Source organism: Bicyclus anynana, chromosome 1 (assembly GCF_947172395.1).
Source record: "Bicyclus anynana chromosome 1, ilBicAnyn1.1, whole genome shotgun sequence".
Taxonomy (NCBI): Eukaryota; Metazoa; Arthropoda; class Insecta; order Lepidoptera; family Nymphalidae; genus Bicyclus; species Bicyclus anynana.
The window spans coordinates 8,933,582-8,961,444 of record NC_069083.1 but is presented as its reverse complement, the minus strand read 5'-3'; the positions used below and the strand labels follow the sequence as shown (position 1 = coordinate 8,961,444).

Below are 27,863 nucleotides of genomic sequence, written 5' to 3'. Positions count from 1 at the left end.
TTCGTTTCATATTCTTTAAAAATCGCTTAGTAATGCAGTATGCACGCAAAGTGCATTACGAGTAGCTCGGTTTTATACAAGTTAAAACGCTTCTTTTGAGTGTCTACTTGAAAGAACACTGCAAAGTAGTGTCCACGCCTACATTCTTTTATTATTCATGTATTTTTTTTTTTTATAATCTTGGATCATAGTGATCTAAACTAATGTCTCATTTCCTTTTTGATACCAAATTTGTAGAAAAAATAAATATATCCACATCGATGGATCATCGAAGATCTTGTTACCAGAGACTGGATCGTGATCGTCATTGTTACCGCTATAGTGAATCATTCCTAACCTGACTGTGATAGCCTCATCACCGAGTTTACTGCCGTCGCGGTAGAGTAGTCAGTAGACTGTATAGACCAGTCTGCCTCCGGCCGCGACGACGAGCGCCGCGACGCCACGCTCTTGTTTATACCGCGAAAACAAACCATACGCTATTATCTTCGCGATAAGACGCGCTATCAGTCTGTGATAACAGTGATAACAGATAAAAAACGAAGTGGTCGACGCCAGTTTTCGCGTACCTCCCTATTATGTAAAACTCTGGAAGGATTTAGTGTATTGTGGTGCAATTATGACGACGATGGCGGGGCCTCGAAAGACGATCTCCATTCACGACTACCCGGAGCATCTGAACCCGTTCCGGGAAGAGGACAATCACAATAAGATCAGGTTCTGGACAATTGGTCGGAAGTTGAGCAGATCGAATAGCATTACGTTTTCTGGAATCAAGGACCTCAGGAACTCGTGGTGAGTTTTTGTTACATTTTAAAGTTAGACGAAAGTTTATAAATATTTATAAATTTTCCATATTCTAGATTTAAATATTATCTAAGTACTTACATACAGGTGTAGGCAATATCTAGCGTAAACGTTAGAACAAAAGGAAAGTTAAATAGCTGAAAATATACGTACGAAATAATGATTTAAGTACAAAAGTATTTGGTAACCAAGATTCACTTGATATAGATAAATCTCATATCACGTACATATTATTACTTGTAATTGTAATTGCATATAACTTTTGAACTATAATTTTCCACTATGATTGGAATTATGAACTCAATTATAAGTGCTTTCATGACGATTTTATTAAATAGTAGGATTTTAATAAGTAGTAGGTTTTACAAAGACAAAAAGCAAACACTTATACAAACGTAGACTGTAGATAGGGTTCGTTTCACTACTTCAAATACATGAAATCTACTAGGATACAGTTAAGTCTAAAGTCGCAGATATTTCCTTGATGTCAAACTCCACAACTACAATAGTAGGAACGTTCGTAAACCCGGAAGAAATTGTGACCACATGACCACAAACACCAGTTAACAGTGTTAGCACTGATCCATCTTGCAATCGACTTTTCCTTTGTTATGTGAGTAATTATTTTATACACGCTAAAATACTCGTACGTGTTAGGTATAAAATAAGTATTTCTTAGAATTAGAATATGTTTGCATAGGTGGTAGGTACACGTAACTATTTATATGCATGCGTTATTTGAATCTTAAACATTCAGCTCTCAGGATCCTCTGATTGCACCATCGAGTTGATTTATTAATATTTCGTACGTGATCAGCGATATATTATCTTAGAGACTACTACACCCACGCGACTGCGTCCGCTTGGATTTAAATCCTTCAGACATCCCGTCAATGATGTTAAATACTGTTAGATGTGTTACTAGGTCATGAAAAATGAGACGCTCAAAAGAGGAAATTTCCAAATCTCAATGTTAGTTGTGGTCAACAACGAACGTTATTTAAACAAATAATTTATAATATTATTTCAATACAATATGATTACATAATATAATTGACCCGGTCGATATATCTACTAGTACCTACATATACAATAAACATGACTAATTAGAAAGCCAAAAGCCGTGATAGCCCAATGGATAATATGACCTCTCCCTTCGATTCGGAAGGCGTAGGTATTTGTATATTTGTATTCTGTGGCGTAGGTTCGAATCGGGTCCGGAGCATGCACCTCCAACTTTTCAGTTAAGTATGTGCATTTTAAGAAATTAAATATGTCTCAAACGGTGAAGGAAGGAAGGTTTCCTCACGATGTTTTTCCTTCACCAGAGATTTTCCTTAATTTTCTACGTATGTAAACTCTGCCAATCCGCATTGGGCCAGCGTGGTGGGCTAGCCTAACCCCACTCATTCTGAGAGGAGATTCGTGCTTAACAGTGAGCCGAATATGAGTTCTGAATGAAACGAAATAAATTGATGATGATGAATTTAAAATCTGAAAGTGAACTTACTACTTTTATTGTAATAGGTACCTACCTATAAGTTTTTTTTTTTATTATATGCATACATACAATGCTTGCATTAGACATTATCACAATTTAATATGAAAAAAATAGATATTTTACATAAGTAATTATCACGTACAGGAGTTATTTCAAACTGAATTCCAATCTGATAAGGTAAGGTAAGTAAGTAGGTAGGTACGAACGTAGAATCGATTTTCTTTCAAGCATGCGAGGGTCACTTACAAGTTACGACCTTTATTTTTAAAAGCGTAAAAAAACAAACAAGTGAAAATAATTTATCTTCAACTGTCATAATCCCCTAAGTTAAAGTTTTTTTTTTTTTTATTAAAAAAGAGTAATTTCGATAAAACTTTATTATTGTTGCTTTTCATGATATTATATGTTTATAAAATTATATACTTAGAATATGATGCAGGTAACACCTACAAATATGAAATCTAGATACTAATTGAATAACTGGAAGTGTGAAGGATATGTACTTAGTGTGTATGATAATTACATGGGTAGGTATACATATAAGTATAGACTGAGCAGATGAATAAAAAATCTCGCCGTGTTGCGGAATACGAAAGAACTAATGTCTTCTAAGCGTAGTAAGATGAATATGAAAATATAGTTTGGAATATCCAGAACTGCACGCCTCGCGTTTATTTAATAGTAGCCGACGCAGCGCGGTATCACCCGCGTAGTTCCCGTTCCTGTGGGAATACTGGGATAAAAGACAGCCTATGACACTCACAAATAACGTGGCCTTCTCCTGTTAAAAGATTTCTTAAAATCGGTTCACTAGATCCAGAGATTACCTATACAATCTCACAAACTTTAGTGCGACCATGGCTCTACCATGAACATTTTTTTTGTTCCTATGCATTTCTCTATTTCAATCTGAAATATTTTCTTGTTCGTTCTTTTTTGACCCCTTTTTACGTAGTCAGGTTATAGTTTTTAAACTTTATTTTTTATTAAACGAAAAAAATTGAACCGACTTTAAAATCACAAAAATAAACTAAAAAAGCGAAAAAAAAACATCGCATGTACCTTCTGAGCACTTGAAGGCGGTGACAAGATATACATATACTGAGATTATATCAATTTTATATTTTGTGATTTTTATGCTTTAAATAAAACAGCGAGTTCCTAGGAACGTAAATTTATGTAAGACTAAATATGTAGATGCGGTTTTTTCTCTTTTCTTTCCGCTCTACATACTGCAGCAGTTATCTCAGTTATGTTCAGAGTTAATTTTACATCTAAATAATAAAGCATGAATAACTACCTAACTAACTGATGGGAAATTTATCTCTTTATTTTTAACTTTTAGTCCTAAGTCTGACAAATTAATGAACCTAGTGAATGTTCTAAGGCACAATAAAATTTAAAGTAATATACATATAATATACCTTCAGCGGGTCCTACCTTTCGGAGGGTGTGGGTTCGAATCCGGTCCGGGGCATGCACCTCCAACTTTTCAGTTGTGTGCATTTTAAGAAATTAAATATCACGTGTCTCAACCGGTGAAGGAAAACATCGTGAGGAAACCTGCATACCAGAGAATTTCTTAATTCTCTGCGTGTGTGAAGTCTGCTAATCCGCATTGGGCCAGTGTGGTGGACTATTGGCCTAACCCCTCTCATTCTGAGAGGAGACTCGAGCTCAGCAGTGAGCCGTATATGGGTTGATAACGACGACGACGATACCTTCAGACGTCGTATAAAAAATATACCACTCCGGGATAGTGCAGCATTCCAACAGTGAAAGATTTTTTTCACAAAACGATTCAGTAGTTTCAGAGCTTATTCACTGCGAACAAACAAACTATTATAATAACTTTCCTCTATAAAACATTAATATAGAAGTACCTAATAGATTAGCTCTAGGTTGTAGTATCAAAAAGTAGATAAGTATGTGATGTTTGCTTTAATGTTATCAAGAACTTTATAAACACAAACTTATTTTTATTTTCTGAAATACACCTTGTAGTGTAGACCGTGTAGATCAATAAGAGATTGGAACATCATGGTATTTCTATACCCCGTTAAAAAAGATTGTTTTATGTTCTGTGGCTTGAATACTAAGAACTGAAGCATTCTCTATTCAATCAATAAAAATGCACAGAGCACAAATGTGTTGTCACTTTTAACCTTTAAGTAACGACGTGCCATTTTAATTACAATAGTACCGACATGTGGTCTGACAGACCTCCACAGGTTTAATAACAAAAACTTTCATATTTCTTATTATTTAAAAAAACGTTAGGTAATATGTATTGCTTATATACTTTGTAGTAAGTTGAACAAAATATAGAAGTTACAACATTTATAAATAGTTGATAACATTTACATTGCAGCTTTGTATTGTTTGGGCGATAAATAAAAAATAAAAACATAATTTTTGATTTATTATCAATAATACAAATACTTTTTCCCAACTATACTTTTTTCTTAAAAATTAATAACCAAGTTAACAATAAATAAAAAATTTTACAAACAGTAAACCAACTTTTTTAAAATCACAAGGTACCAAATTGTAAAAACTATCAAAGTTATATGTTAGATTGATACTTAGCTTATCCATTATTATAGTTAATAGTTAAATGAAAATAAAAGAGAAACACATTATGATCTCAAAAAATCGTGTTCAAAAAAAAAGTTACGTAAGTACCCACGTGTGGTCTGACAGGGGACTCGCGATTTTATAAAAATCATAACCACTCTCCATGAACGCTTCCGGGCGTCAGCTTGAGGAGTAGAGAGGAGCTACAGAGGATTAGTCATCGCTAACATATATAACTAAACTTTTCGAACAATCAAAGTGTCTGTCAGACCACACGTCGATACTTTTAAGGGTTAAGCATAAACTTTGTCATTCTGCCACTATTAATAGTGTGTGATGTCACTTTAAAGCACTTGGTAAACATACAAAGATCAACAATCCAATCAATTATTTACTCAACGTTATTTAAAGTAGTTGTATAGTGTAATGATGAACAAATCTATGATCGCGTACAGAACAACATATTTATAAATTAAAATCCGATTGGTTATTGAACCCTAATTAATACCTACTAGGCTTAGTATGATATAAAAAGCTTCCTCTTCCTCAAAGTTTATTAATTAAAAATATAGCCTAGTTAGCACTCGGGTAAATTGTAGCTTCCCAACAGTGAAATAATTTTTCAATTCGGGTTAGAAAATTCAGAGCCTTTTCAATGCAAACAAACAAACAATCAAATCTTTCCTCTTTATTATATTAGTTTAGATTAGTTTTTTACTTTTTTAATTAGGCTGATTCCTTTTTTTCCTTAACACCATAGTCATTGATAGGTACTTACTAGATACAACTCTAAGAAGTTTGTAATAAGTAAGAGCAACCTATGGGTTATTTGTAAAAGAAAATGGAAAATTAACCTTTACGCTTTCAAGGCAAACAATACCTAATAAAAAAAACCACATTGACTTCGATTAGTCTTGCATTTCTATAAGAATAAATAAGTAGGCAATGTGTAGATGTGAATACCTATCTAATAAACTGCAGTCTATAACCTAAAGATAACTTTTTGTGGAAGTAATAAACCAATTGATAGGACAATAATCCTTTGTTAGTTGAAAGTGGAAGAACACAAAAGGAGACGAAGGCCAAAGAAGAAATGGTTGGAGTGTGTGAAAGAGGATATTTATGTGTGTAAAACACGGACTAGAGGTGTAAAAGGTGTAGATTCTAAGTTAACGAATGATAGAAGCGAATGGAAGAGATTAACATATTTTACCGACCCCACGTAGGTAAGTGGGATAAGGTAATGAGAATGAGGGGATTATGATTATGTAAGTATTTTTAATATACCCGCTGGGTTATCACAAGAACCGTGATAGCCCAGTGGATATGACTTCTGCCTCCGATTCCGGAGGGTGTGGGTTAAAATCCGGTCCGTGGCATGCACCTCCAACTTGAATATCACGTGTCTCAAACGGTGAAGGAAAACATCGTGAGGAAATCTGCATACCAGAGAATTTTCTTAATTCTCTGCATGTGTAAAGTCTACCAATCCGCATTGGCCCAGCGTGTTGGACTATTGGCCTAACCCCTCTCATTCTGAGAGGAGACTCGAGCTCAGCAGTGAGCCTACTATGGGTTTATAATGATGAAGTATTTTTAAAATATACTGTCAGAAAGAAGTAAATATTAAAGATACGTAAATATTTCTCGAAGCTCAAGCTGTTTTTACACAAATTTACATTATTTTCGCGAATTTAACATCCATATATTTAAATGGAACGAACACTCAAGAACGGAATGCGGGTATCTTAACCCACATTAAATTCAGAACACTTGTGCGACATCGTCTGTGTTCTAGATTAACGCTGTTAAATGAATTGCCATATTTTCTTAGACATATTTTCCTGAAAGTAAACATGACTACAGTACTCTCTTGTAGTTGTAATATCTTTGTTTCGTACATTTCTTAGTAATGCTTATTATGTCCGATAAAAACAAAAACAAAACATAGTTTGATAAATCATGAGTTTAGCAGAGTCATGGAAGTTAGAACCTCATCTGTCTTCAAGTAAATTGACATGGAAAAAGAAAATCTGAACAAGCTTCTCATATTTGCATACTTTTCTAGACACATCAATAAGTAAAATATCATAAAAGTAGGTACGTAAGTACCTATTGAAATTCTTATTATAACATCATATTTAGGTAAGTAGCTAATTTGGTATTTTGATGCAAAAGGAAATTGTAACTTGCAACAAAATAAAAGAAAGATGTTCAGGAGTCTGCATGTACTCGTATCTTGGCAATTGGCATTGATCCAACAATTGCACTATTCGCGATCATCTCTGTTTAATTAGCGAGATCGTCACATTAGCATTGTGGTAGGTACATACCTACCTAATCTTGAAATGCAGGAGATTTACAGCGTTAGGTATTAGTATAAGTTAAACGTTACGTTAATTAACACGTTGTGATATTGGAATGTGAAATCTATAGGTACTTCAATTTACTACATTCTCTAAATAGTAAGTAGGTAAAGCGGATTGTGTTTAAATTATTTAGACTGAAATGCAATCCGCTGATAATGAATATCCGTTGTAAACTACAATCTACATAAACATAACGCTTTACAGAATAACCGGGGAAAGGTTGGTTAAAGTTGGCAATTTTCTCCGGTTCAAAATGCGATTGCAACGTAAATTCTAGTCTAGACCTAGACCTAGACAAAGTAGGCTAGTCCAAAACTTCTATTTAGATAAAGAGATGACACTGAGTGGAGGTTCGTACAGCATGATTTTAACAAATAGTACAAAATATAAAATTTATTCAAGCAAAATTCAGGTGGATTACCTACATATACCTACACAACAGGAAAATCTCCGATTCATTTTAAACGTTTCCTCGTCAACCTTGAAACGATCCGTAGCGGTATCTTTTTACCTTTTATTAATTTCAATTAAAACAAACTACCGAAACCTAATACCCACGACACCATGACAATATATTCTGATAATACTTTACGTGTACAACTGTACAGTCAACAGAAACCTAAAGAGAAATGAAAATTAATGAAAATGGTCCTCCTCCTATTTTATCAGTCGCTAGCAAAATGTTCTAGGTGTGATCAAAGATCTTTCTTCCCTACTTACTTACTTTCCTAGCTTTTTGGCAATTAGAAGTAGATTATTTACTAAAACCTAGCTTAAATGGTTAAAAAATCAGAAATGGGATTCATTTTTCAATATTTTTTTATAAGAATTGGTTATAGGTATTTCGGATGTATTTAATGCCTATATAAATATGGTATTTATGTAGATTCATAGTGTGGTCAAAGATCATATACCTCCCTAGCTTTTTGGCAGTTAGAAGTAGATTATTTACTAAAACCTAGCATACGCTACGTGGTTAAAAAATCAGAAATGGGATTCATTTTTCATAAGAATTGGTTATGGGTATTTCGGATGGATTTAATGCCTATATAAATATGGTATTTCATTGTGTAAATGAACTGTGTTTTTCATTTAATAGTTGGCAGTTTAGGGTCGAGCGTGTCGTGACGTGAAGTCTATCGGTTTAAATCTTTCAAGAAATTGTCAGTAGGCGCCCGAAGTTGTACCTATTTTATTAGTTGAAGGTTATTGTAGGTCTAACATAGACGAAAGCGAAAGTTCAGTTACGTTCAGCGTTGAACAAATGTAAATATACATAGGTATATAGTATAGGTACCTAAGTCTTTACTTACATCGATCAATAAAACAGTTTTGTAACTAGTGTATCGATTTAACGTGAAATGCCAAATGTGAATGTGCCGGGCAAGGTAGGTATAACCATAAACCATCTACAACTAATGCACCTACATGTCTACACTGTTTTCGTTATTATTTAATAACTAGCGGACGCCCACAACTTCGTCCGCGTAGAAATCAATGTAAACTTTCAACCCCCATTTCACCTCTTTAGAAGTTGAATTTTAAAAATTCTTTAATCACGTTATATTTCGTATCTTTTTTATTATTTGTGAACAAATTTTTAAAAATGTAACTCAAAAAATGATGGACTTTCCATACAAACTTTCAACCCCTATTTCAACCCCTTCTATTTTTATTTTAGGGTCAAAAAGTATCCTATGTTTTGGTCCAAGGTTCCATTTACGATCATACCAAAATTCATCTTGATCGTTTCAGCCGTTTAGCATTTATAATATTAGTATAGAATTATAGATTCTCCAGTGAACTGAAAGTCAGATTTAAATGAATATACACATGCTACCAACACTTTGTGATGGCCGCAAAGTCAACTGTGCTATGCAAATGCGTCTTGCTCAAAGAATGATATCATCGTTGATAAGGGAGATAATATGAATCATTTAAAGAAAATTGTGATAAAATTAACAAGAGTACACAAAGTAGGTCATGTGTATACCATGATTGTTTGCACAGCGGCGTTCATTAACACTACCTATTTTCCGAAGGTCTTAGCCTCGTTAGATGTTAATGCATAAAATTATAACATACTTTATTTGCATTTAATATATAGTACATCCATCTAAGATCCAAATTTTAATCCATTTTGATTCACACTAATATTATAAAGTTATAAAGGCGAAAGTGTGTATGTTTCTTCGTTCTTTGAGCTGCGGCTACTGAAGATGATGATGATGATGATGATGATTGTCATTATGGTCACTCCACGTACGAGTATACTACTCGTATGTACATAATATTCGCAGGTAACTAAGATACAATTCAACTTAACGCCAGAACGAGGCGCAGTTTTGCAAGGCTTTGAAGGCATTTTTACAAACAGCCCTTCTGAATATAGCCAACAACCCTTCTGAAAGTAGTAGTGTCCTACTTATTGTCTAGTGGACGACGATCGACTGAGAAGAACCTACTATAATATTATTACTCCTTACCGCTTTGAACATCAGTTATCACTCGCTAAAACAAACAGTCGTAATGTTTAGTGAGTATAGTAGATGAGTAGACTGTTAAGCTTTTTTAATAAAACTCGTTCGGGGATGTGTTTCTGCCATGTATATTACTGCTGCCAAGCAGCATTGCTGATGACATGCCAAAATGCATTGTTGCCCGTAAACACAGGCAAAGTGAAACTTTTAACAGTCCTGGATATGCTATTTAAGCAATTCCTTAGGGCATCCCGTCTAGGGGAACACTAGAGCCGACCAGGGAACCATAAAAACGAGCACACGAAAATTGAAGCAATTTCGGATTTCGAGCGTTTAAATTATTACAACTTTTTTAATGGTCTTGATTGTCCAATGATAGGCGTCACAAAGGATGTTTGCTTAGGGCATCTAGGTACCTTAATCCGGCACTGAACATGTAGACGTACGACGTTGATGTATAAAGGTAGGTATACTTTGCAGGAAGTGTTCTTTGCAAAGATGTTCCTTATACCAGGTGGGCCATCTGCTTGATCCTTCAATTATTTGTTTCAAACGGTTTTATTACTGCGCTTATTGGTTGTATGTTATTCGCAATTATTTTATCTCGAACATAAATGCAAGCGCGTCCGCCGCGTTAGTTCAAGATCGGGTCAAATCTCGTTTTATCTGCTCGACCTAGAAGATTTTAATGTCAAACATACGCGTGCACTTGTTTACAGTTTAACTATCTGGCGTGTGGGACGGATGAGCCAGACGTTTAATGCCTTCTTGTACTATTCCAATCGCTATAAAATGTAGTTTACTCCGGCATAGCATAGCACTAAAATCCACGTAGGTCGTATTACAGCTGTATTCTTGCAGCACGTCTACGGATTACTACTTTGTATGCCCCTGAATGATGGGATAGTTATTTTTTTTTATCGCAACTTGTCAGCTTTGCCTGAGAATTTTAGTGGTAATTGTTGGAAAAAAGAAAAACACATTATTTCATAGCCCGACTCAGAAACCGAAAGGGGTGTGGATTTTCATCCTCCTCCTAACAAGTTAGCCCGCTTCCATCTTAGATTACATCATCACTTACGAGGTTCAAGGATTAACTTGTAAAGAATTGAAAAAAAACCTAAATCATAATATATTTTAGTATCGGTAACTACCTACTAATTATTATAACCGAAGTTTAAAATAAGCCATGGAAAAGTTTGATGAATTTTACAAGAGGCACCTACTCGTATCGTGAGCTTTTAAACAAATGCAGGTACAATGAACTTATAAAGGTGACTAACATTTTCAAAAAACGAACACTCGTTTATCCAACCGTGGCAGGTTCACGGAACAATAAATAATTGTGTAGGTACGTAAGTGGAATCAAGTGCACTAAACTGCTCACTTTTGTCAGTATCATTGCGCCTACAGACATCCGCCTCGTTTATAAAAGATCCTGAGAAAATAATTCAATAGGTACTTAAATATGATTGCCATTTGGCTGATGTTACAGAAGGTGGGAGAAGTAAAATAATATTTTCACTGTACACAAATTTATTCGATAACAATTTCAGCATAGCTTCCGCTATAATGTTAATATTACACGCTGATGGTAGTATATCAATAAATCTGCTAAAGAACCCTCTATTTTATAATATTTGCAAAGTTAGTGTCTACAGTTGGTAGCACGAATATGTTAACAATACAAGTACGTTTTAATAATAGTTCCGGAGTATTATTATACAAACCAAACGTTATAATTCTATCTAAAACACATTAATAATTAAAAGATATTTATAACGATCGTAAAATAATATTAAAATATCGAAACACAAAGTTGAGAAATTAAATACAAACTAAATCATAACGTGACGTCATAGTTGTCAAGAGTAAAATAACCAATGATGAATTTATATCATGTAAAATAAATAATTATATTTATATCAATAATTAATAATAACCTCTCCACTGTTCGGATTGATAATCATTGTTACTTAATTAAATTTAACTATAATAACCGGAAGTCATAAAAGTATGAAATGAAATGACGCTACTATACGCTAGGCGGCGACACTTATCTATACGAAATAGGCGGGAAGCAGGTACTATTTGTAACATTCGGCCATCCTGAAGAAGCCGTGTCCCACGGCGTTCTGGTAACACTCTGGTATCTCCCACTGCACCATCAGTTATCTGGAAAGAACAGGATCCAGCAGTAATTTGAAACTGACAAGGTTTTGATCAATATACATAATCGAAGTGCTATCATAAAGCCTAATTCGTTTCTGGTAATTATGTTAATGGGTCACTTAGACTTCAAACCCAAACAATAAGTATATTGTGCTATCTATATGAAAGAAATTCAGAAATTATGATAAAACAAAAACATCGCTATTAGTACTTCCAGACAGGTATCTAATCTGGAAATAGTTATTTTACTATAAAATCACATATTTGAATTTTATCTGCATATTAGTTACTAGGTCATTCCGACTTCAATAAATATGAATCACTAAGATAACTTGATTAATCAAAATAACTCTGACCAATTCAAAATCAAAATCAAAATCTAAAATCATTTATTTCAAGTAGGCTCAGTTTACAAGCACTTTTGACACGACAGTAGACTATTTGTAAAGATTCTACCACCGGTTCGGAAGGCAGGTTCTGCTGAGAAGATACCGGTAAGAAACTCAACAGTTGCTCTTTTGAAAAAGTCATAGAGTATTATAATTTACAATTGATAACAATTACAATTTCTTATAGTTTTATTTCCTGTGTGAAGGTGGAAGCTGACCCAATGGCCTCCAAGCGCTTTTATCTTTATAGGAACTCATCAATGTTGTAGTAACCTCGACTAAGTAAATGTTTTTTAACACATTGCTTAAAGCTATGCATTGGCAGGTCCATCACAGTTTTGGGGATCTTGTTATAGAAGAGTACACCCAAACCTACAAAAGATTTTTTTTTTACTCTTTGGAGACGATATGCAGAAATAACTAACTTATGCCCGTGTCTAGTAAGACGTGGGTTTAAATCTCCTTTTCGTTTGGAATTCGTTCGTTCAATTTAGGTAAGCACACAAATACTTAGGTATTTCACACAGACAAAAACGTGTGTCACACAGACCCATGTCACACAGACGCAGGTCACACAGACGCAGGTCACACAGACGCAGGTCACACAGACGCAGGTCACACAGACGCAGGTCACACAGACGCAGGTCACACAGACGCAGGTCACACAGACGCAGGTCACACAGACGCAGGTCACACAGACTTAGGTCACAAGGTCGTATATCATACAGACATGTAGTAAAAGGTAAGCCATAGTCGAATATATAGATATAGACAGACGTGAGTCGCATAGAAGTGAATCACTGACGAGTGCCACATAAGACAGAAGTCACGTAGAAGTAAACCAAGAGGAACCGAATCACATATATCGCCACTTATGCATAAGTCACATAGAGAGAATCTTACAATAATATTGTTTCAATTGTGCGTTTTTTTTTATTTAGAACTGTGAAAATCAATGTTAATTCTCGACTACCGTATATGAGGACATCTGTAACTTCATTTTACTCCCTATCTACCAGAACAATCTGCAAATACGTAGAACTATTAATCTTGTTAATATTACAAGAATATAATTTAATATCTGTACTTATTCACTACCACATTCTATCAATAGACGAACTTTGAATTAAATTAATTGAATCTGTAAACTGCATCCCATAAGGTCTTAGCCCCCACACATTATAGTATAAATTTTATACGTAGGTACCGACCTATCTCATGTTACGCTTTAGAAATCTCTTATGATTAGATTTTAGTATATAAGTACATTTATATTGTAGTTTTCCCAAAAAACATATGTTTCCAAAATCAGTAATTCTGTGTATATCTATAATAATAATATGTGGGTACGAAACACCATTTTCATTACAGACATATTTTTGTTGATATAGCTATTGTTCCGTTTATTGTGTAGGTCTTGCTCTTGTACCTACATTAGGTGGCTGTAGTTCGCGGGTTGGACAAACTGACATTCAAACATTTTTATGACTGAACATTATGATGAGCTTACTGGAATAAGGAGTATTAATTCCTCGTGTGATATAGAAAAGTGTATCGTCTCACGTTTTTCCACTATCGGACATAATAACTACTATTTACTCGAGCCATCTATGATCGTTTAAATTTACACACACCTGACCATTAGCATACATAAAGTTCTATAGCATTCAATATAACCCTGATTTACCAACAAACTGTTAAATTACGGACAGTGGAAGCCTTACTCCATTATTATAAAGTAACTAGCTGACCCAACCAATGTTGCTTTGCTTTACAAGTTTTACTACTAATCACCCTTATCGTTTAAGGGTATCAAAAATGTATAACAACCTTTTCTCGGACCTACCTAATATTATCTACATATAAAACTTAATCAGAACCGGTCAAACTATTTTGGAGGATTATAGCAACTAATCATATTATGATAATTTTATATGTAAAGCTAATCCAAATGATATTATTTATTTACCCATTAACTTTTAATCTTTTGATAGTATAAAGTGAACTGAAAATTGTAACAGGAATACCCTGACTAAAACACATTTTGTAAGAATAATCAATTGATACAGTTAGCACCATAGTATAAATGGTTCCCTAGTATTTACAAAAGGCCCCTTAATGATGTAGACACATATAGTATTCAAATAAATAATTAGAACTCCCTTTAACTTTAGGCATACGATAACTTTCCATAAGCGCACGGTACACAATACTGCATGTATTTTTTTAATATAAGAAAAAGTAAATCTTTATATTTTTTTTCACTTATTTAAAACCTGTGGTATTAAGTACTTAAATATGATATTTTTGCAACTACTATTAATTGTTAAGTTTTAGCTTAATTAATCGGTCTCAGTATAGTTTTCTTATTTAAGCAGTTATTTTAACTAATATAATCGTTTTGTGTATAGGTGCGATAAAAGTTGTAATTTTCGTATTGAATTTGAAACTAGATGGCCCTGAGCTACAGTAAGATGCGGTAACTTTGGTGTGTTACTTAACCTAAACTAAATGTTGAATTGTGATTAAGGGCTCTTATGTTCAGGGTATAATGCTTATCATTTCTCATCGCGAAAAGAAGACGACTCTGTTCAGTTAGAGTTAGCCGTATACCACTGTATTCTAATTAGAGAGCCAGCTTGAATTGTCAATTTTCTTTCTTTCCTGGCTTATAAGTATCTTATTTGTGAACCGAAATCCTGAATAGCTAGCCACCCTTAAGCTAGGAGTAAACGAGGTAATAAATTATATTAGAACTAAAATAGCCCGTTGAGCAATTGATAAGTACAGACAAACCCTAAGAGCAGATTTTATTATTTATCAAATCTACATTAGCTAAATCCTCGAATTATATGATAGAACTCTTCTTCAGAAGTTACTTCAATAAAGTACGCGATAGGCATACCTAATTATCACGTCTTGGCTAGTACCTACTGATTCTAATTTACTATAGCGCTATTAATGAACTCTGTAAACGCTTTACTGTCATAAACGTCAACACCAAGTAATATCAAGTATTTAATTTTTCTAATTTTAAATGCTTTGAGATGTCCTGTCTGACTGTAATAAAAACTGGATAAACTGAATTCTGAACTAATACTATAATTATGATTAGTTACGATAAGTTGTTATATTTCATGAACAGTTTAATATGGGAGTATTTTGTAGGGTGATATAATAAGCAATAACATTTAATAGCTAATTGTGCAACCTACCGTACAAGTAATTCAATCAATAATATTAAACGTCTTACTTTGCCCGCGGTTATTTAACACTTTTATGGAATACTTTACGAGACTCTTTTGATATCGGTATATGTTAATTTGGTTGTTTTAGGTAACATGGCGTTATGAACGGGATATTATTTATTTTTACTTGGCAGTTGGATGGATCTAAACATAAAAAGGTTTTTTCTAATATTTGATATACTATATGCTGTTTTTTTTACTGTTTGTGAAAGAGCTCTATTCACTTATCAACTTCGCCAAGGAGAGCTATAATTTACCCAATTAGCTAAACAGAACTTTGTACAAAATGCCTGTTTACTTTTTATTATTACTCAAACAAATCAATAAAATGTAGCTTTGGTAAGAAGTCATACATTTAAAATAAATCAACTAAGGTTATAAACAGTTTTCTTGCTAGAAACTATTATACGACTGCAAGACTATTGTACAGGACAAGATTACTAATAGGTATTTGAATCAGTGACTAGTTGTACCAGCAACTTGATCATTTACTGCCTTCTATAAAATGTATAACAGTATAATAATCATTAAAAACTTTAACTTTCACGTATCACTACTTGAACACATCACGAGTACTTTATCCATATACCTGCATGTCTCGTCACATAGACATATCGTCCCTTAGCTAACAACACCGCTCAAGTCGAAAATTGGCGGTATTTACATTTTGATGTCATTGGATGAAGCTGCGCATTGCGCGTCGAACCATTGGTCTCATGAAATAGATTTCAGAAAATCAGAAGCCGTAATTCAAAAAATAGTAACAACGCTCAAGTCGGTTGGCGTCGCAACACCGCACAAGTCGTTAGTCTGTCATACTTTTCGCGCGAAAATACTTTAATGCAATAATTCCAATTATTTATTTTAGATTTGAATAAAAAAGATAACACTAGTTCTTCTGACACCAAAGTATGCAATTCTCTTACTAAATATGAAACTATTGCAACACCAATAAATAATCAAAACTTTGGGGAGTCCATAAAAAGTATTATAAGTAGCCAGGATAATGTAAACACAATATTTGACCAGAACATTTGTCATCAACCCATATTCGGCTCACTGCTGAGCTCAAGTCTCCTCTCAGAATGAGAGGGATTAGGCCAATAGTCCACCACGCTGGCCCAATGCGGATTGGCAGACTTCACACACGCAGAGAATTAAGATAATTCTCTGGTATGCAGGTTTCCTCAGGATGTTTTCCTTCACCGATTGAGACACGTGATATTTAATTTCTTAAAATGCACACAACTAAAAAGTTGGAGGTGCATGCCCCGGACCGGATTCGAACCCACACCCTCCGAAATCGGAGGCAGAGGTCATATCCACTGGGCTATCACAACTTTAGACTATTATTACTAATTATGACTAATATTGAAAACATAGACATTCACAATCTACAAGTTGTAGAAAAAGTCTGTGATGACTTCTTTGATCTGCAACATATACCACCCGAATTTGCTACAGTAACCATCGAGTATCTTCAGCCTTCTGCATTGAATGTAGCCAATATCTCGGTAGAAAGTGAGAACGTTGTACAAGAGCTACGAAATATTGACATCAAAGCTTTTGCTAGGAATACTCAAGACCCAATTTCGGATATAGTAATTAACACAGATACTCAATCACTAACAAAGTGGTCATATTCAGTGATGTTCCTTATCACGGTGATTTGTTAAGTCATAAAAAACTACAGAACAAGGCGTCAAAAGATCGAAATGAATATAAACGCAATATAAATAAAGAATTACGGATGAAAGGTGAACATTATTTAGGATACAGAAGAGACAGAAAAGCAAAGATTAATGAAACATTTAAAGTGAAACAAGACGTATTTAAGCCTGCAAGATACATAAAACCACCGTGCACTTCCGTGCAGAAATCCAGGAAAAATTTAAGACCGTGTCATCAAACATGTTGAAAAGTTTTTAGCAGATCTTCCAAAGATGCCGTCGCATTACTGACATTATTTTTGAAACTCTATCTGAGCCTATTCCACCCAAAGAAAGATCAATGCGACGTTTGTTGCAGTCATAAAGCTGAAAATAACCTTAAGCAATTGATCTCAACAATGTGATTCTTAAGATTTAAGTTAAGATGCCTTTGTTATAAAGAATGTTAATTTTCTTGAAATATTTCTTAATAAAAGCTTTTATTTGCAAATCATCTTTTAATACCTTAATCCATAACATTTTCACAAACAACACCGCCTAAATCTAATAAAATATCAGTCAACACCGCTCAAGTCATAAAATAAAAGTTAAAATAAAGTAAATCGTTAAAATAAGTATAAATAATTATTTCTTAACCGGTAACTAAAGAATGTATTAAGTAGCACTAGAAAAAACCCAGATATTTTTTAAAATATACAGTTTTTTACTTCTCCTGTAAAGTTAGTAAAAATGACTTGAGCGGTGTTGTAAGCTAAGGGACGATATGTAACCTATACCTACTACTCCACTCTAATATTTACTAGTGAGCACCTTCAAAACTTTTCATAACAATGGGCGATTTTTACTATTTTTCTGGCAGTATACTCAATTTACTTGTCGTACCAATGTATTATGTAATTTTATATGCACGCGGCACACCAATGGAGAGGCGTTTGTATAAGCGCAAAAAAAAAAGTTTACGATATAAAAGTATACATAGCTGGACTAACCTGGACTGTATGTGTTTGCTGCCGCGGAGTTTACGATGTCGCAGCAACCCAGCAAATGGCTCGGCGCGGCGGCGCGGCGGCGCGGCGACTAGAGGCTCGTGCTCCCGCAGGTGTAGCAGGGCCCCAGTCCAGAGGGCTGAAGCGTAGGCGCCATACACTGCAAGTTTTCTACACGTTCGCTGCCGCATTGACGATGCTTCTGTCTTCTTAGTTGCTTCTTTCTTGTTCAGATGAAAACCCAAAGAGTTAATCAGACGTTTTGAGGCTGGAAGGCATTTGAACGTAGCTCCACCAGAAGGCTTTTGATGATAGACGATAAAGCGTCTTCTCCAATAATGTTGCACTTCTCGAAGTCTTCCTTAATCCTTTGCTCTTACCGACATGACATCAAATTTTTCAACAAAGTCGACTAGTCGTAGAATGCTGTATCCGGACACGCTTGTATGACGATATTGTAGTCTTCGAAGTCTTTGTACCAGCGTTCATCAGGGTATTGTAGACGAAGCTTGATTACAAACTTCTTTGAGTTCCAATTCTGTGCGTCACATGTAGTTGATTTCTTGGTAAGGGCGTGGTGTAGAAGAAGAAAAAAAAATTCCGTTTTTGCTTTCTTCGATTCTTCTTCTTGCCGAGACCCGTAGCGTAGGATCCCAACAGTTTTATGCCCACTTCTGAGATGTTACAGAAGGTGGGAGAAGTAAAATAATATTTTCACTGTACACAAATTTATTCGATAACAATTTCAGCATAGCTTCCGCTATAATGTTAATATTACACGCTGATGGTAGTATATCAATAAATCTGCTAAACAACCCTCTATTTTATAATATTTGCAAAGTTAGTGTCTACAGTTGGTAGCACGAATATGTTAACAATACAAGTACGTTTTAATAATAGTTCCGGAGTATTATTATACAAACCAAACGTTATAATTCTATCTAAAACACATTAATAATTAAAAGATATTTATAACGATCGTAAAATAATATTAAAATATCGAAACACAAAGTTGAGAAATTAAATACAAACTAAATCATAACGTGACGTCATAGTTGTCAAGAGTAAAATAACCAATGATGAATTTATATCATGTAAAATAAATAATTATATTTATATCAATAATTAATAATAACCTCTCCACTGTTCGGATTGATAATCATTGTTACTTAATTAAATTTAACTATAATAACCGGAAGTCATAAAAGTATGAAATGAAATGACGCTACTATACGCTAGGCGGCGACACTTATCTATACGAAATAGGCGGGAAGCAGGTACTATTTGTAACACTACGTATATAAAATGAAGTGCTTCGTCTGTCCAATGGTTAGTCTATGTAACTTCGGAATACCAGGTTCTAGTTCTAGGTCACACTTTCAAATATCTACTGCGCTTTATTTTTTGCAGTAAAAATTCTCATTTAGAAATTGGTGGTGCCTCGGTGGCCGATCATTGTCATAAATAATCTAATAGTGATCGTTACGGAGATGAGACGGAGACGTGATAGCCTAGTGGATATGAATTCTGCCTTCGATTCGGAGGGCGTAGGGTCGAATCCGGTCTAGGTCATGCACCTCCCAACTTTTCAATTATGTGCATTTTAAGAAATTAAATATCACCTGTCTCAAACGTTGAAGGAAAAACATCGTAGGGAAACCTGCATACCTGAGAATTTTCTTAATTCTCTAGGTGTGTGAAGTCTGTCAATCCGCATTTGGCCTAACCCCTTACACACCGAGAGGAGACTGATGCTCAACAGGTTGTTAATGAATGAATGGTCTATAACGACCATCGAATTAGACATTATCATTCAACCCGCATTGGAGCAGGGTAGGTCTAAGGTCTATTCTCTGTCCCCTATGAAGTGAGCCGTTTAAATAGGCTGATAATGATGAACGAATATGATGATTGACAACATTTTAGAATAGATAATAGCAAACCGTACCTTCGTTATCAACCCATATTCGGCCCACTGCTGAGCTCGAGTCTCCTCTCAGAACGAGAGGGGTTAGGCCAATAGTCCACCACGCTGACCCAATGCAGATTAGCAGACTTCACACACGCAGAGAATTGAGAAAATTCTCAAGGTATGCAGGTTAACTCACGATGTTTCTTAACCGACTTCAAAAAGGAGGAGGTTCTCAATTCGGTCGGTATTTTTTTTTTTTTATGTATGTACACCGATTACTCAAAGACGCCTGGACCGATTTCAAAAATTCTTTTTTTGTTTGAAACGGTATAGTCCCCATTTGGTCCCATTGCCATCATGACAAGATCTGATGATGGAATCCTGGAGAAATTAACGGGAACTTTCGAAAATTATATGGGTGTCTAGTGTGTTCATGAACTTTTCCATTTAGTGCCTTTAAGAAATACAAAATTATGAAGGTTTAAAATCGATCTGATGATGGAGTCATAAAACAGACGAGGGAACTCCTTGGCGATTTACAGCAGTTACCTTGTGTTTGGGCTTGATTAATTTGTCTTAATGAGAACTTTCCACATAGATAGGTTGTGACTGTCATTTAGGGGTTTGGTGATGAAGACCAAGGACAATTAAGGGAACTCCTTAACAGTTAACAGTAACTACCTTGTGTTTGGCCTTGATTAATTAGTATTGCTGAGAACTTTCTACCTAGATGAGTTGTGTCTGTTATTAGGGGTCTGATGATGAAGACCAACGTCAATGAAGGGAACCCCTTGACGGTTTACGGTAGCTACCTTGTGCTTGGGCTTGATTAATTTGTATTGCTGAGAATTTTGTACCAAGATGGGTTGTGACTATCATTAGGGGTCTGATGTATTAGTTTGAAATGAAATTTTACACTAAAAATTGAAAAATAATAAAAATTTTAATAAAAAAAATACAACCGACTTCAATACCTAAAAACGTACCCACTAAACTAAAAAGCGAAAAATAACATCATAATATGTTCTACCTGCTGATCAGTATGAAGTCGGTGCTTAGCCGGTGTTGTCTTAATTTAAGCCATTTCTGACAGGACCACATGAAACAACATTGTCTGCAAAATCTAAATCTATAAGATGCTCACATGGCTTGAATTAATACATCACCGGCTTAGGATCAGCAGGTAGAACATATTATGATGTTATTTTTCGCTTTTTAGTTTAGTGGGTACGTTTTTAGGTATTGAAGTCGGTTGTATTTTTTTTATTAAAATTTTTATGTTAGGACTTGTAGTCCAATAAAACACAGTGAAACTTGATTAATTCTGTATTTGATATTAGATCACATCACAATCTCTTACGGGTCGACATTACAGAAAAAGTGGTTCATAGATTAAAGAGAGTGTTGCCAAAGTTAAATATTGTATTGGTTCCTCAACAGTTTTTCCTTCACCGTTTAAGACACGTGATATTTATTTTCTTAAAATGCACACAACTGAAAAGTTGGAGGATGCCCCAGACTGGATTCAAACCCACACCCTCCGAAATTGGAGGCAGAGGTACTAGAGAAAGAGGAGACATCCGCTGGGCTATCACTGGGCTCTTTAATTATTTTATAATAATTAATTTTTCAGGTCTTTGCGATCGTTTATGAGAAAAGGCAAGAAAGGCGAGCAGACATCGTCACAGAGCAGTAAACCCACTAACCACGTGAATGGAGACGCCAGTCCAATCGTATACAGGAGAGCTTTGCAATGTAAGATAGCGTTTATGTTAAAATATTAAGTATTTTAAGCCCCGCGGTTTTACCCACGTGTTTTCCGTCCCCATGGAAATACGGGGATAAAACATAGCCTAGATGGCGTCCTATTGGAAACAGAATTTTCCGAATCGGCTCAGTTGATCCAGAGATTACCCCCTACAAGGTCACTTTCATCATCATCATATCAGCCGATGGACGTCCACTGCAGGACATAGGCCTTTTATAGGGACTTCCAAACATCACGATACTAAGCCGCCTGCATCCAGTGAATTCCTGCGACTCGCTTCATGCCCTCAATTGTGTCGAAATTCCAGCAACTCAGGACCCCAAAGTCCATCGGCTCGAACTATGTGCCCCGCCCATTGCCACTTCAGCTTAGCGACACGTTGAGCTATAGTTTACTTTGGTTCTTCTGCGGATCTCCTCATTTCTTACAAACTTTACTTTTAATCTATACTTACCTATAATAATTCTGTAGAGAGGTCAATTCTGTACATGAAATATATTTCCAAATTAACTATCAGGGGGTAATTAGTGATCGATATACTGATGCCAAAAATGCAATAAGTAAAATTTTTGTCTGTCTGTATGTTCGTTATAGAAACAAAAACTACTCGACGGATTTTAACGAAACTTGGTGCAATTATTTTTCATACTCCTGGGCACGTTATAGTTTACTTTTCATCACGCTACGATCAATAGGAGCAGAGCAGTGAAGGGAAATGTTGGAAAAACGGGAGAAGTTACTCCATTTTTACAGCGATACTACTTTAAGGGCTGAATTAAAGAGGTCTAAAGTCAGACGAAGTCGCGGGCGTCCGCTAGTATCAGTATAAATTTGTAATCGTCAATATGCAGACTCATCAGGCGGCGCGGGCGTACGCAGCACGGTGGGGTCGCCGGAGCGCGCGGACCGCTACGTGTACGGCGGCTCCGTCACACCGCTGCCGCGCTCCCGTTTCCAGGAGCGCCTGCGCAGCTCGCATGACGTCAACTCGCCGAGGTAACTTTTTTTTTATTTGGTCCACCAGTGACTGTTACAGCATTTACACAATAACAATCTAAAAAACACAAACACAAGGCTCTGCACAATCAAATGAAGGTAGACACGGCATGCACATTTTCGTAATATTAAAACAAATAAATACATGTAGTTTACATGAAAAAAATACATTTTACAGTAACAAGAAAAGGAACATTTTACAAATACTATTTGAATATAATATATAATACAATAAATAAAATGAAATTGGTTATAAACAAAAAGTTACATTTTAAATAAGAAAAATAGTTTAGTAAATCTAGTAAAACTAACTTGCTATATGTCCTTAGTGAGTCTATGTGGATATCTATAGACCGACTAAGTGCGTTATAATTTAACTTTTTGAAGTGGTAAAAAACCTCCTCCTTTTTTGAAGTCGTTTAATAATAGTTACAAAAACGAAAGATTTTAGTAGAAGTTTGTGCGGTAAAGCGGTCTTATCGCTAAAGCGATCTCTCCCAGACAACACAGACTACAAAAGTTTTGTTGTATTTAATTATTTTTTTTTATTTTTATAACTATCATTAAAAACATAGCACTTCGCATGACGACGTCAACTCACCGAGGTATATTTTTTTACTTTCATTGTGAAACATCTATTATTATGAATCTAAAAAACTATCACATTTTTTTATTTTCATTGTTAAATGCATATCACAATGACATAGATTTTTCACGTAATGTAGGGAATAATAATATTATAGGTATTATTAATCTTAACAAGACAATTCCATCTAATAAACGGTTATATTTATTTACCTAATAAACGGTTTTATTTAACTTGCTTTGCATATTCGCTGGGTGAAATTTTACCCCCTTCATGTTGGCCTGTCTGATATTTGGCGAATTTCAGTCATTCAGTGTAATTGTAAATCAAACATGGACGCCACTACAAAATGGTGGATATAATATGGGTATCAAATTAATGAGCATGATTAGCAAAATTGAGTACTGTACATTGCTGTGCACTATGAAAAAAATACACAAATCTGGCTGCCAACAAAACGAACGATTACTTACATATTTTGTACGATTAAGTATGTATTGAGGCAAAGGCATTAAGGAGTTAGATAGCAACAAATAATTGCTAGCAATCTAACTCCTCCATTGTGAACATTGCTATGATGTAGCACTAAAAGAACTAAACGGGCAGAACTAAATATAATGTACCTATACTATAACTAAATAAAAACTTGAAATAAAATACTTAATATTTTTCAGTTACTTACATATGACGTACTACAATTCTATTAAACTCTCTTTTCTTATTATTCCTAGTATAGCTCTGTTCATCGCCCGCGCAGTTATAATTAGAATAGCATTACGCATTCATACGCATAATATATACACGTATACTTACATATATGTGCCTAAGCTTTAAGAGACATGCAAATAAGACAAACAAAGAACGTTTGTCGTAGGGCTGGTGATACATCACCCACTGTTGGAATATAATGGACAATAGGCGACAACAAACAACCCATTAACACCAGAATAATATGTATGTAGTAGATATACCTAGACTAAACGCTTGTGTTCAAGACCTTTCTTGTTAATTTGTAGTTTAAACTTAAGCTATTGATTGTGATTTCACCCGCTTCATATCTTCAGTACTCAGGTTGGTACAGGTTATGTTGGTACAGTTTGGCTAATGAAAGTAGAGACTGAACAAATTAAAAAAACATGCGAAATTTTTTGTTTGTTAATGCAATACTACCTATATCTACTTTAAGTATTAAACTAATTTATTCCAATATTTGCACTATAATTTTGAGAATTTACTCCGATTTTTTTTTAATTTGGCGTGCGATTTCGGTGACTACTTTCATTAGCCAAACTTTAGATCATCTAATATCAAAAAGAATTTTATAATGTCTGGATCAAGGTCCGAACCGAAAGGACGGACAATGGTCATTAATTCAATTTAACTGAAAAATAAACTTATTATTACTCGACTACGTCTGAGGGAAAGTAATGTTTTTTTTGTGACACGCGACAGGTTGATATTTGTATCTACCTATTCACCAAATCCTGTTAATTTTTTCCAGCGCAACACCACGTATGGCGCGAAGCGACATCACTGGCTCTCGGCTAAGCATTGAAAGTACGAATCCCTTTGAAGAAGCCCCAATACCGCCAGTGCGAGCCTCACGCCGCAAGAAAAAGCGAGCCCCTGCTCCTCCGTCCACATCTAACGCAGATGATTCGGTCAGTAATTACTAACTAAAAAGCAATAATTGGATTTTAGGGCCTTTACCACCGTAAGTTTTGGTCACTTTCTTACTTTTATGTCAAGCGACAAATGCAAAATTTGTATCAAGCTAACCAAGAATTATCAGGAGGTGGTAACAGGCAATTAATCCATTTGGGGTTTGCAGTGTTTACTGCAGTCATTATTTAGTGATCTGAAAATTTAACGACTCAATCAAGTATAAAAATTTGTTCTTTGATTTAAAAACTATCTTACTATCGTAAAATCGATTTATTTTTGAATTTACTAAGTATTTTTTTATTAAATTTAATAAGGTAACGTGTGCACTCTACACTTCCACAGTTAAAATTTTAGTGATCTTTGGAAAAATCGGTAATGCAGTACTTTATATACATAACTTTACAATAACCAATTTTACTTTCATGCAACACAAAAACAAACAAATTTATGAAACTCCTACGAAATATAAACAAAAACATATTAAGTATAGCATACTTTTTATATGTATAACAAAATCTCTAATATATTCTTTCATCGAACAGGTTACTGAAAACTTGGAACTACGCATAACGGAAAGCGAAAACACTACGAACCCTAGCACAGCTGTAGATGACGACGTTGAAGAGTTGAACCTTAAGGTGGAACTTAAAATAATTGAAGACGAAGAAAAACCTAAAGTGGATCAAAATATGAATAACGATACTGAACTATCTGTTGAAATTGTTGACGATAATATAAAGACACCCGATGCTGAAAGTGAAGTTACCAAAGAAACTATTGTTATAGAGTCAAATGATAAGGAGGAAGTAAAAGAAACCAACACTGTTGCCGAAATCGAAGACTCCACACAAATATCTTTTTCAAAAGTAGACATTACAAAATACAGACGAAACTCGAGCGTGAATGAGGATGAAATTAAACTGCGTCGAGGTAATTTAGAAGATTTCCACTCGTTAGCGCCAAACAAAAGGAGCAAAAGTTTATCACACACATTAGATGGCAGTTACGTGGCTTACCAAATAAACTTGAACGAAGGTAAAAATGTTGACATCAACAGCAACGAAGAACCTCAGAGAGTCGTTTGTAAAGTTTACGAAGACGACTCAAGGAAAAAGAGTGTCGATAATTCTATTTCGAGTACAGAGAAAGAATTTTTAGAAATCGATAAAGCCACGAGGGAACTTGAAAGAGAAATAAGCAAGCTTAACACTGCATTAATTGAAGATGATTTAACATTTGAAAGCACTCGCCTTTCAGTGTCAGAAATACGGCAAAAGTTCGACAGAGCTGATAATAATTCACCAAATCCCATACCAAAGCCTAGAAGGAGTCACCATGGTGAATCGAATTCACCTGCTAATGGTAATGTTCCAGCGTGATTTTAAGGTGAAATTCCCAAAAGCAATATTTATAATAAAATATATAATAAATTAACACATAACTATTAACTATACAAACTAAATCATGCTTAAATTTTCGCATACATTGTAGTTCTAAAAAGTAGGTATTTGGATCTCAGAATTTCATTTTAGTAAATTAAGCTATCTATAAAAAGGAAACATTTAATGAAATGGCATTTAGGCATTAGAAAAGTTGAATAGAGTCATTATATGTTATATAATATCATTACGGTTTTATCGATCTTTAAAATACGTAAAATCATTAGTTACCTAGATACTCTAGGAATCTTTTTGCCATAATACCAATTTAGAGATATTTTTTTATTTAGGGAAAAATATTATGTGATATATACTTGCATCAGCTTTTAATTTTAATTGATAACATGGGATCAAAATCATAATAATTTTATAATGTACATAATTATATAAACAATGTAGGATTTGTAGACGCTTGAATTATTAGTCAAATCAAAGTAATATATTTCGCAATAAAGTTATTATTTAATTATTTTTCATTTAATGTTGGTACTTGTTTTTCGATGAAGATGATCACATTATACAAAAGCAATTATAGATTCGTTTTATATACAGATATATAATATACATATAAGAAGCAATTGAAAACTTTGAATTTTTCAAATGAAATATTTTTAATGTGTCCAGGCTGAGCTAACATTCCGTCGATCGAAAATTGTAAAAATATGGTATTATACCAACATTCATAATTATGTTGCATCACATAAAAATGTTTAAATTCGTCTAGCACGTTAATTGCATTACAAGTGAAGTGAGTTTGTATGTAATTAAGAAGAATTACAAGTAAACCAAAGTTGTGAACAAGGTTTTTTAGTTACTGTTAACAATTTGTGATGGCTAGACCTAAATATATAAAACTGTAGGTTTGTCAGCTCATGCTTCTACCATGGGTATGTACTGTAGACAACCATGGTGCCTTTGGGAGCTAGGAGATTCAAGATTCTGGTTTAAAGCTACAGACTATTTTTTATCTTGTTTATTCTACAAGCTGTTGTAAAAATTTTCAATCATTTTGACTTTCTTTATAAATTGTGATTTAAAAAATGAAAAATTCACTTAAAAGTTAACATTTTAGCATTATCCAAAGTGTCCTTACTACCATAGGTACTAAAATGTGACAAATCGTGTGCAATGTACAAGTTTCCTATTTATAAATTAGATTATTATTAGTTTGGGATGTTTATTATATTGTTTACTTTGTTAATAATAATTAAATTATTATTTCATTATTCAGTGTTATTATTTGATTTCTTTTTCTTCATATACGACGGCCTCCGTGGCGCAGTAGATTTAGAAGAGAT

At 34.5% G+C, this 27,863-nt stretch overlaps 1 protein-coding gene across 1 annotated transcript; it reads left to right on the top strand.

Moving 5' to 3' along the window:
• The first annotated feature begins 35 nt into the window (after positions 1-35).
• LOC112049611 (uncharacterized) lies at positions 36-27,791 on the top strand. The gene is made up of 5 exons (XM_024087564.2): positions 36-795; positions 21,745-21,866; positions 22,731-22,875; positions 24,963-25,122; positions 25,669-27,791. The coding sequence occupies exons 1-5, from the start codon at positions 620-622 to the stop codon at positions 26,503-26,505; spliced, it is 1,440 nt and encodes a 479-aa protein (XP_023943332.2). The 5' UTR covers positions 36-619; the 3' UTR covers positions 26,506-27,791.
• The last annotated feature ends 72 nt before the right edge of the window (positions 27,792-27,863 follow it).